Source organism: Phoxinus phoxinus, assembly GCF_949152265.1.
Source record: "Phoxinus phoxinus genome assembly, chromosome: 3".
NCBI classification, from domain to species: Eukaryota; Metazoa; Chordata; class Actinopteri; order Cypriniformes; family Leuciscidae; genus Phoxinus; species Phoxinus phoxinus.
The window spans coordinates 7,358,724-7,370,560 of NC_136878.1; the positions used below are offsets into that span (position 1 = coordinate 7,358,724).

Below are 11,837 nucleotides of genomic sequence, written 5' to 3' on the forward strand. Positions count from 1 at the left end.
ATGGAGTCCCAGCAGGCATTCCATACTTTAATGAATTAAGTTCAGAGGAATAGTGAAGAGAAATAATGATCAAATGTGGCTCTCATCTCCACCATGTACATGTGCATCTGCGTTTATTGAAAGCCAGGGTGCTGGCAAAACCCAAATTATAATGTGTCTGTTTTTTTTACTTGTGAGCATGTCCCTCCCCCCTTCAACATCTCAAACATCAGCCAAACAGCTCGTCTTCACCCAAACAAACAAACACACACGCACACACACCACAGCTAGAGAACCTGCTAATTGGCATTTTGGTGTGCATGACTAGGCTTGCACCAATGCTCATATTTACTAGTTTTACTAGACTTTACTAGTACTAGAAAAGTATGTTTACCTATAGATGGCTCACAATACACTGATGCATCAGATGCCTTTGCTGTTCCTGATAAATCCAGTGCCTTGCTGACGGAGAGTGAGCAGGTGGAGAGACTGTCCATGCAGCTGGGACAAATGCGTGCTTATATCCATTATCAGTTTCACACTGCCAAAAAATAAATGAATAAAATATATTTTCTGATAAGTATTGCTCTTGTTTTACAGTAAATAAACTGAAGCATCCGCAAAAAAAGATAGATTTTTAAAAAAAGCAAATGAATCTTGAATTAAGTTTATGTTTTTCTCCTCATTGGCACTGACAAACCTCACAATCTTGATGGATTTATGCTTCAAAAATGTCAGTGGAGTAAGAAAAATAAGCTTACTTCAATCAATGGAATCTTTAATACCGAGAAAACTCACGTTAGCATTCATCTCGGGGGCGGTTAGCAACTGGATTGTACAGGATCCTTGTAAGCAGACAATTTGAAGTCTGCCATTTTTGCTCATGAACTTTCTGAGCCAATTACCTGGAATTATGTATGGGGGGGGAAGTATTTCATTAAAGCAAAAAAAAAAAAATCAGGTACTGATTAAACATGTAATATAATATATAGCTATTATAATATAATAAAAATTCATGGATAATTTTGAATCAATGGAGAAAAAAAAAGCTTTTAGAACCAAATATGGTGTAGTTACAGCATCTACCAGCAGGGGCTATCATAAAAGTTTTACATACGTATATAAATGTATGATACTTCTATTTGAGCTTTTTTGGTCCTTTTTGGATGACATTATCTTGTCCCTATCCACTTTCATTGTATGGATAAAAGTGCATTCTATAAATCCTCACTTTTAGTGCTTCACAAAAGAAAGACGGACATGATGATAGAGGACATTTTAAGATAGATGTCATTTTGAGGCGAACTATCCCTTTAAAGATAGAAGGCGACAAATTCCTCCCCTAATAACACTCTTTCTGAAACGAATAAATCAACGGCGTCAAACCCGTTGCCAAAGTATGATTTATGCATTTCTCTTTCCCTGAGCATCTTCCATGCCATCCATCATATTCGCCAAAATCCCAGAGAACCCGGGTTAAATCATCTTCACCTCATCTCTCCTTATGCATCTGGAGTGTGTTGAGGGGGTGGGACATCTCTGAAGTTGAATAATAATCTAAATGTCATTAATCATTAGTCCATTGTCCGTCTCTCTCTCTCTCTCTCTCTCTCTCTCTCTCTCTCTCTCTCTCTCTCTCTCTCTCTCTCTCTCTCTCTCTCTCTCTCTCTCTCTCACACACACACACACACACACACACACACACTCTGGCGTGGATGTCGCTCTGTCATTTCCCAGTACACCCACATGTTTATCGTCGACTGCCTGTGTGTCTCCATTCGTGGCGGGAGCCTTGGTGACTGTGCACATGAGCGCTCCCTTGCACGTCACACGGAAATATCCATCCTTCCCAGGGGCTTCGGCAGCTTGAGGGTTTGACACCGAGATGTATGGGATGTTCATGGTCCACTTGGCCTGCTGTTCCCAAACTGTAGAAGTGAAGTCAGATGCAAAAGGCATTAGATTCATGTAGATTCAGCTTTATGGCTCAGCTCCGAAATCTCATTGGATGAGACATATTTAAAGCACTGTAAAATAACAGATAGTCAAACCAAAATTATTTAGACGCCAGATATAATTTTTTATATTTTTAACTAGTGTAGGACACCATAGTTCATTTGTGTGAGTGAGGATAGCAAAATAAAGTAAACTGTGACAATTTATACCCAAAAATTCTTCATACAGTGGACTACCAGTAAAATGTACATATTTGATACCAAACATGATTGACTTTGACCTGACCATGTTTTGCTTAAGTTTTTTTCTTTAATAGCTAATGGGACATTTTTACACCACAGACTGAACAAAATTAAGCATTGCTTGGTAATTGGTTGACCTAAATTGGTATTATTACTTAAATTTAACAACTGACAGCTATTAAAACGAATTAATTTGTGAGAAAGTCTATAATATCAACGAAATATCAACTGATTTGATAACTCTGAGTCCTTGTCATATTTTATTACCATTTTCTAAACTATAGCGAAGGTGTCTGAAAACATTTTGGCTTGACTGTACGCATAGAATTAAATCTTGAATGAATGTGGCAAAATATGGAATATATATAAATATATAATTCATTATTTGAATTGATTGATATATATTATTAACTTATTATTATTCACAATTATTAAAATAAGAACATACATAAACATATTTACCCATTTGACTCCTGCCGCCCATCAGATTCTCCAGTAAGTGCATTGTGTGAATATATGAGGTTCATTAGATCTGAGAAATCCAATATCATCCAACTGCGGCCACAAATGGGTGTTCTCGTGCTGGTGGGGGTTCCCGTTTTCGCAGACTGAAACGCCCCGTTCTTATTCTTCGCCTTTCTTGCTGACTGTCAACATCCGGCCTCCTCTTCTTCGCCTCTTCTGCTGAACTGCTAACTGTCAACATCCGGGTTAATATAACAACATTCGCTAGTTAATTTTTCTCAAAAAGAAGTCTGTAACGTTACGGTTAGCATAAAACTAACGTTAGCAAGCTAAGCCATCTACAGAACGTTAACGTTAGTCCAATTACATCTTAATAAAATTACATTTACGTGTAGGACAAGTTATCTCAGTCCTATCTTTAAGCATAGGAAGACGTCAGCTAGCATCGAACTAGATGACTAAGCCAGCTTTCGAGCGGCTTGATTAAGTTTAATTTACTGATATTACAACACAATTTTAGGGAGGCTCCATGGTAGCTAAATATAATGAGAATGTTGTGGTTGTGCAGTACGTTCATTATATTCTACGAGTTGAGGACACAGATCTCTCTATGGCCCTGCCCTAGATATAAGTTTGTTGCTTCAAATAAAGGAACCCTTTGAGATCCATTCCGAAAACAATACAGTCGTCTTAATGTCTGAATTAAGTAATGAATCGATTAAATTAACACTTGGGACATTGTGCTGTTGCAGTCCAGTTAGCAGATGCACTTAATGAAGGCTCAAACAGTAGGCTATTTGACCCCAAGGATTCACTTACTTTTCCAACAGGCACTTTTGATATTTTCAATAAAGACACAAAATACAGTAATTTCTCTTGAACAATTTACTTTTGAACATTGTAGTACATACAGTATAAAACAAACAGATTTATTGGCATGCAAAAATGAAAGGGATTACAAAATAAAACATGTCACAAATAAAATAAATGAGTAATAAAAGTGTTGACGTTGTTCTAACCACACAGACTCAGAGAACAACACTATGGTAGGCAGACATCTTCAATCAGATACCTGCCATAAGCCATGTGCCTCAGCCCCAGACGTGCGCTCGGCCAATTCCTTCTTTTGGAAAAGCCTTTGAGGCGTAGTGCAAGGCCGCTGCCACGGCCTGCAGTCTTATAAATTTTTCTAACAGTTATATGCATCAGACTGTCTTTCTTAAGTTTGAGGTCCCTTGCCAAACTATCATTAATATAAACGGAGGGGTGGAATGGCTTTGTGAGTTCCTGGAAAGTTTTCGAAACTCTGTTGAACACGCCAAGCATAGCCATGTCCATACTCAGTGTCTCTTCAATAATACGCTGAAGGACTACAGGTGGTAAGAATGGACTGTCCTCTGTTGTAATGGGTGTGCCTGATGGACAGCTTCGAGATTGGAAGGTGTGGCTGAGATGGGGAGATGGAGAAGGTGAGATGGGTGTGTCAGCTAGTCCTGCAGGGCTAGAGAAAGAAAAGAGAGATCAGTATATTGGCTACCAATATAAGTAAATAGCAATATATGAACACAGTATATAATACCTTTCACTGCTTGGAGATTGTAAGGTGTGGCTGAGATGGGGAGAGGGTGAGATGGGTGTGCCAGCTAGTCCTGCAGGGCTAGAGAAAGAAAAGAGAGATCAGTATATTGGCTACCATCGTCATAAGCACCAAATATAAATAAATAGCAATATATGAACACAGTATATAATACCTTTCACTGCTTGGAGATTGTAAGGTGTGGCTGAGATGGGGAGAGGGTGAGATGGGTCTGCCAGCTAGTCCTGCAGGGCTAGAGCGAGAGAGAGAGATATCAGTATATTGGCTTCCATCTTCATGAGCACCAAATATAATTAAATGGCAAAATATGGACGCAGTATGTAACACCTTTCTAATGTAAAGGTCTCCAGCAGCTGCCCACACCACCACCTCCTGATAGAGAGCATGTCCACCTGAAAATAAAGTTATGCTTTAAATGTCTTCATAGCCTGATACAAATCCATGTTACAGTACTATTTACTCATTGATGGGATCTATGGCAGTGTACATTTTTACAGATGTTGCCATCTCCTTCAGCAAGTACAGTACCTACAGACAAAGTTAAGTGTAAGGCCTATTGGTGCATGTTAACTGTAGCCTCCAGATAGGACAAAATGATTAAAAGCCTTATATTTCACACTACAAATCTGATTGAGATTTGAACGAACTCACCTCACTGAAATCATATGGCTTTTGGAGGGTAGAATACATTGCATACTGAAATAAACATACAAATGTGTTAGTTGTTCTGCAAACTAGTAATCAGTTATCACTTCTGAAATTATTGCATCTCACCATCAGCATAAACACACCACAGCTGTTGCTCTGATGCTGGGGAGATGCGCCCTGTGGTGGTAAAAGGGGTGTGTGATTTATTATCAATGATTCTTATTATATGATGCCTACTGATATCCACACTCATTTTGTAGCCTTAAATCATACAAAAAGTGCAACACAATGTGCTTTGAACTTGCATTTAGCAGCAACTAGGGTCCATCAGCGTCACTTTATAAAATCATAATAAATAAAAATCAAGACACCTGCCTATGTACGCTACTTTACTAAATGCAATGAATCGTGCTCCAGCCACACGTTTTACCTCATCAGCCAAGTAAAATGACTTCCATGGTCCATTGGACACCGCATGAGCCAGGTTACTGAAAAGGTTTGGAAGACGAGTTAATTGCAATTCATGCCTTTCAAATTTAACATTGAACCCCTTTAGGAATTGCTGAATCTCTACCATGACTACACATACCCACCTTGAGCCCTAAGAGCATGGTTTAAAAATGGGGTTGAACTACACCTTCCCATGCTAAAAAGTGACCTGGGAGTAGCAGCAATTCCTAGTAGGGACTTAGAACGTATGGAACATATGAACCAAAACCATAAATGCAGAACTAAACAAAAAGGAAGTATAGTCCAAAACAGAACTACCATACTTCCAAAAAACATGATCATATCTAAGTTTTTGGGTTCTCAAAGCAGTATTTGGGTGGTCTAACTAAAAAAACAATTAAAGTAAAGATGCAGATGAGGTTTCTAGTGAACCAATGAAGAACTACTTTGGGGTGTAAACATGGAAATTGCTTTGAATAGAAAAATATAGTTACTGCTGCAAGACCCAGAGTTAGATATGAACATAGGGAACCAGTATTCAGCTTTCTATGAAAAACCTGAAGATTTCTAGGTAGCGGCCATCTCCAAAGCCACTAGGGTGTCTTGAATCAAAATACTGCATAATCCTCTGTCTTGGTTTGAGAACCTGTTAAGAGTTTTATTTCATGGAATGGCAAGATAAGGGTTGGTTAAAGACCCAAATCTTACGTCAAACAAAACAGTTATAGTAAATAGTGCATTTACATATATGTATGTACCGTATATGTATATGTGTATGCATGCATGTATGCATGTGTATATATATATATATATATATATATATATATATATATATATATATATATATATATTAAATGAATATAATTTTATACAAAGTGCTTTACAAGTGATTGCTCTCATTCATCCATTCTTTGAGGCTGAAACAAAATATCATTCAAATTTATGTTCAGCATGGCCAAAAACATTAATTTCATTGGGAGGTGGGAGTGTATGGTAAGAGTCTTCAACACACAATCCAAAATAGGGGGCATAGAGAAGTTGGAATTGATCCAGAAAAGGTTGGGTTAGATTCTTAGACCTGAAATCGTTATGCATATCAAAAATGTTGTTATGTACTGCATGAAATGTACCAACAAAGCATGAATGATGATTCAATAATAACAGCACAGTATTTCAGATAAAAAAGCCACTTCAAAGTGAGTTTACTCACACACAATGTCCAGTGCCCAGGCTGCCAGGCAGGGAGAAGCACCACGTCTTTGGATGCAAAGTCACACTGAGGAAAATAAAAAGAGTTCAAAGAGGAACTTGAACGTGAGGTTAAAGCTGAGGTACAAGTTCTGTTACATTACTACTCACAATCATTTTAGCAATGGGAGAAGCCTCATATGGAGGAAGCCAGGTGACCACCACATAGGCATCCACAGTCACGGTTGCAATGCCCTTTATTTGAAAACAGACGCATAACACACTTTGTGTAGGCAACAAAAGTATACAGTCAGGAAACTTGAATGCACAGATTATGTTAAATGTAACTTACATGTGCAATTGCAGTCTTGACGATAATGTTGAAACAACAATTTGCAATCTAAAAAAAACAATGATTAATTAGTAAGACAATTAATCATCTCACACCATAGGAAATACAGTTAAACACTTGGATCAGATTTACCGTTGCTTCAACATCTCGCTCTAGGCCCAGAGTCCAAAAGTCAGACCTTGTGAGGATCGAGTTGTTGGCTTGAACAATTTCCTCCTTAGGGTCACCCTTACTATCCAGCACATAGTCCAGCTGGGGAAATATACAGAACATTATGAATGGATGTATATTTAAAATGTCTAATTCACAAAAACTAATCTCAAACTTACTAATTCACAGAGTCTTGCGTTTGGTTCTTGTTTCCAATCAGCAACTGTAAAGTTGGGATTAGTACGGTCAACAGCTGAGGAGAGCGACTGTAACCTTGAACCTAATTCAAAATAAAGAGATGAGACAAAAATGAGAGGAAATGTGTTATTGAATAAATATACACAATCACTAATACAATGCATAAAATATAGAAGATTTCCTTACGTTTAGAGGGTGGTGAAAGATCTGGGTCTGAGCTGAACCCCGTTTCTGCTGGCTGAGAGGAGGCGGCAACAACTGGGTCGGGGCTAAGTCCTGTTGGCTGAGAGGCACAGAATTCTGCCTGACCATGCTCATTGAGACACAGCTGAATTTCAGGAGTCACAAGCTTCTTTAATTCCTCCTTGATCTTCTTGTTCTTCCGCTGATTGTAATTGTGAATAACATTACGCATCATGAAAACATGAGCAGATGGCGAGAGCATGTTCATGTAATAATTGTTTTTTTTCATGGTTGAGAAGAGTTGTTCTGCAACCTGGCTGTTAATTCTCCCTGCCAGTTCAGGTACCATCTTTATCCTCCGGAGGATATCTTTCGGGTCTTTAGTGTTTCCCTCATGGAATCTGTCGTAGAGACAATAGTGGTCTGCTGACCCAGTCAATGGATGGCCACCCGGGTCTGGCACAGTTTTCTTAGTGTTAAGCCATGGTAAATTGACCATACCACCATTAGATGCGTACTGCAAGTTTTCATGGCTGGGGTCCAACAGCCTACCCTCATGAGGGCTGAAAGGCATCGTCTCGGGCTCTCTAAGGTTAGCATGCACTGCCAGACCTCTTGCAAAATCATATATGCATATGTTGGGCATGTGTTTCCAAGATAACAATAAATCAGTGAAGTCCCTTGGACTTTCTGCCCTAATGTTAAATTTCAGCGAGACAACCTGCCCACAGGGGCACATAACAACAGCCCAGCCACCTGAGGAGAACAAGTGTTCAAGGAAGTCAAACTAAATTACCAGCAGTAGCCCAATGAGAAAAGACATTGTTGGGACATTTTTTTTACTTACCAGATGCTCCCCAAACCTTTTGAAAAATTTTATCAAATTTGCTTCGGGTTTTCATTTCTTCTCTCAGCCTTAGAACTAATTCCATTTTGGAACCTTGGGAATCAATTCCGCACTCCCTGCAGAGCTTTCGGATGGCATGGACCTGTAATAGATTACCAAAATAAAGGTGTACACTGTAAACACATTTATACTAGCTATATTGATTATATAGAATAAACAACAACAACAAAAAACACATAGACCTGTTTACCTTCAAATTGGATACTTCATCCAATAGCCTGTCCTCTGTTATGTCAGTCTCTGTCTGTTCTTTTGGGTGCCTTGTTGTGTGGACCTTTTCATGCTCCGTATTGAGCACCTTGTTGGATTTGCGGGTGTGAGGTCCAATCCACGGGGCCCAGTGGTGGTACGTAGGTTTAACGGCAAAAGGATTTTGTTTATCACCTGAAAGAAAAACAGTCTGCATTGATGGCTAGAAATGAACTTTGTAATTCTTAAAGTGGAGTGAGAAAGACAAGGGGAAAAAAGGTAACAAAGGAATTATATATCTCTGGGAAACATTATATTTAAAAAGTCACTTACTTGGAACAAAACCACGTGCAATCCTCTCTAAACATAGAGAGTCCCAGAACTCATCAATGTCCACCTCCCCATCAAATCCATCTGGTGGATCCTCTAGTTCACTGACTAAAATAAAAAGAAATATCAATATACTGTAGTTAGACCACCTGGAGGGGTGGAGGGGTTCACCATACAAATAAAACCCGTATTGTACCTGCCAAGCTGAAGACACAGCTCTTGTGGAGATCCATGACCACCACAGGAGGGTGATGTCCACAGCGGACACAGGAGAAGTTATAATCATGGTCTGTCAATGCTTCAAAATGTAGGTATCCATGTATTAGGCTATTTTTGTTTGGGTACTGCTGTCCCGACGTCAGCTCCCATGTCTCGATGGCTCGACCCAGAGCTGTGTGAGTCTGGAATAAAACATCAATAATAAATTAGAAAATGTACTTCCATAAAAGTGTGCAACTGGGAAAGTTCCAATTATGTATTTAATGGCCTAATGTCATGACTGTCAGCTAAGAAGTCTCATCCTGCACCTTAGTTCTAATTACTTAATTAATGGCCTACTGTGCATAAAGATATGGAATATGAGATTTACGCATTTAACATACAGTATGGTCACATCATATTCATAAATCACAAAAATCACACGTATTGAATTTTTGAACATTTGACCTGGAGGCAGTTCCGAAGATACAGGCAAAAATGGAGGGTTAGAATGACTTTGTCATTAAAGTTATGTAAGCCATCCTCCCATTCCTGGTATCGCACCATCATTCCACATCTACTGCATTTTTTCCCATAAGTTGTCACACCTGAAATGAGATCATTGGAGCATTTAGTGGTATATACAACTTGGAAAAGGAAGAATAAATGTCAATTTTAGTTTAAACATGATACAGACCCTCGATGATTCCCTTGACAGTAATGATTTTTGCTGATTTGCTGATGATCAGGGGTTCACCAAGGGGAAGATCACCAGGACATTCAGGACAAACACACTCTTTGGGCATCAGATGTTTAGGCACTTCTGTCTCACTTGTCAACCCATACACCTTTGCTGGCAAGTCTGCAGGAAGCCTTTTCTTGTTGTGAATGTACCTAACAATTCTCCCCAAATCCTGATCTCGAGGGGGATACTGAAAATCACTTGAGGTGACAGTTTCCACCTTGTCTTCAGAGCCCTGACTATCTTGAGTATCCTCGCTCTCATCTCCCGTGAAGAGCTCCTTTCTTGTCTGGAAAAAGTGCCATTTTGCAATGGCCTTGTGGACACAGGCCTGTTTGGCTTTAACACAATGGCAATGCCAGGTGTTATTTGCTGTGTCAAACATGACCATCACTCTGCCAAACTTGTTATAGTAAGACAGATTTGCCTCATAAATGGAAACATATCTTCTTGAGGAAGAGCTTCCCACCTCAACATCAACACTGAAGGGGATCCCTTCAGCGTTTGCCGCCGTTTTTTTCAGAAGACATGCCCTCTTCCGCTCCTCGCTGAACCACCTGCTACTGACAATGTCCCTCAGAACATCCTCCCTTAGTTCAATCTGAGGGCTGAGGGGTGGTGGGCAGTATTGCAGGGACTGCAGATGGGCACAATCAAAGGATATAAACCCACTCCTATGCATCACCTCAGTGTTGCGCACACAGGCATCCTGCTCACAACGAATTTGATGGCTTGGCCCCGATGTCCGCTTCTGTACATGGATGGGTGCGCTATTGCTGCTGAAGGACTTTACAACAGCAAATATTCCCCTTTCAATCTCTATTGGCTGACATGCCAGATGACGGTCGGCTGTAATGTCCTCCTTGACAGTTGAGTGGCGTCGTCTCATATGCTGCTTTAAATTTTTTTTATTTAGCACTAATTCACACTTTGTGCACTTAACCTTTCTGACCCTCGAACGTAAGCCAACAGTTTTTTTTGGTTGATGAAGCTCTACCATAGCCTCCACAGGGTGTAGCCGGGCTTCTACCATGGCCTCCATAGGGTTTAGTGGGCCTTCTAAGGCTTGAGGTGAAAAAGAGTGCAGTGGGCCTTCTGCTGGCCGAGGGTGGGGTTGGCCTTCTGCTGGCCGAGGGTGGGGTTGGCCTTCTGCTGGCCGAGGGTGGGGTTGGCCTTCTGCTGGCCGAGGGTGGGGTTGGCCTTCTGCTGGCCGAGGGTGGGGTTGGCCTTCTGCTGGCCGAGGGTGGGGTTGGCCTTCTGCTGGCCGAGGGTGGGGTTGGCCTTCTGCTGGCCGAGGGTGGGGTTGGCCTTCTGCTGGCCGAGGGTGGGGTTGGCCTTCTGCTGGCCGAGGGTGGGGTTGGCCTTCTGCTGGCCGAGGGTGGGGTTGGCCTTCTGCTGGCCGAGGGTGGGGTTGGCCTTCTGCTGGCCGAGGGTGGGGTTGGCCTTCTGCTGGCCGAGGGTGGGGTTGGCCTTCTGCTGGCCGAGGGTGGGGTTGGCCTTCTGCTGGCCGAGGGTGGGGTTGGCCTTCTGCTGGCCGAGGGTGGGGTTGGCCTTCTGCTGGCCGAGGGTGGGGTTGGCCTTCTGCTGGCTGAGGGTGGGGTTGGCCTTCTGCTGGCTGAGGGTGGGGTTGGCCTTCTGCTGGCTGAGGGTGGGGTTGGCCTTCTGCTGGCTGAGGGTGGGGTTGGCCTTCTGCTGGCTGAGGGTGGGGTTGGCCTTCTGCTGGCTGAGGGTGGGGTTGGCCTTCTGCTGGCTGAGGGTGGGGTTGGCCTTCTGCTGGCTGAGGGTGGGGTTGGCCTTCTGCTGGCTGACGGTGGCATGTGCTGAGGTGTCTAAGCAGTTGTTTTTTTCTTTGAAACATTAGAATACAAGCACAGCAGTGGTAGTGGGACTCCTTTCTGCAGCCCCATTTGCAGGTATACATCACAACCTCTGAAAGGAAGGTAAAAAACAAAGCAGGCTTTAATAACTGGTCCAAACACAAGTGCCTTCTTGACCACGGCTAGTGTCCTCAACTTATTCATATCAACACAAAGGTTATTAATCTAAACCAATGAATCAGCCAA

General features: G+C 41.5%; 1 protein-coding gene across 6 annotated transcripts; it reads right to left on the reverse strand.

Annotated features, from left to right (window-relative positions):
- Positions 1-3,521: 3,521 nt before the first annotated feature.
- On the reverse strand, positions 3,522-10,860 carry LOC306994963 (uncharacterized protein). Of its 6 annotated transcripts, none has more exons than XM_079606014.1 (20): positions 9,730-10,860; positions 9,501-9,640; positions 9,031-9,235; positions 8,838-8,942; positions 8,506-8,699; positions 8,256-8,397; positions 7,412-8,164; positions 7,207-7,307; positions 7,010-7,129; positions 6,878-6,925; positions 6,697-6,780; positions 6,548-6,613; positions 5,895-5,983; positions 5,318-5,375; positions 5,014-5,064; positions 4,891-4,935; positions 4,567-4,631; positions 4,394-4,471; positions 4,222-4,299; positions 3,522-4,143 (listed from the first exon to the last, which is right to left on the reverse strand). In XM_079606014.1, the coding sequence occupies exons 1-20, from the start codon at positions 10,814-10,816 to the stop codon at positions 3,684-3,686; spliced, it is 3,969 nt and encodes a 1,322-aa protein (XP_079462140.1). In that variant the 5' UTR covers positions 10,817-10,860; the 3' UTR covers positions 3,522-3,683. The 6 variants fall into 6 exon arrangements, 3 of the variants coding, with proteins under 3 accessions (XP_079462140.1, XP_079462141.1, XP_079462142.1); XR_013796779.1 differs by lacking the exon at positions 4,394-4,471 and adding an exon at positions 4,727-4,767 and having other exon boundaries at positions 4,098-4,143; XR_013796780.1 differs by lacking the exon at positions 4,222-4,299 and adding an exon at positions 4,727-4,767 and having other exon boundaries at positions 4,105-4,143.
- Between the last annotated feature and the right edge of the window lie 977 nt (positions 10,861-11,837).

Bases quoted from the DNA above. Each gene is read 5' to 3' on its own strand.
- LOC306994963 (XM_079606014.1), bottom strand. From the start codon at position 10,816: ATGGAGGCCATGGTAGAAGCCCGGCTACACCCTGTGGAGGCTATGGTA. The intron at 9,641-9,729 runs GTCTGTATCATG...ATCTCATTTCAG, and splicing joins TGTCAAGGGAATCATCGAGG to GTGTGACAACTTATGGGAAA. The intron at 6,614-6,696 runs GTGAGTAGTAAT...TATTTTCCTCAG, and splicing joins CTCCCATTGCTAAAATGATT to TGTGACTTTGCATCCAAAGA.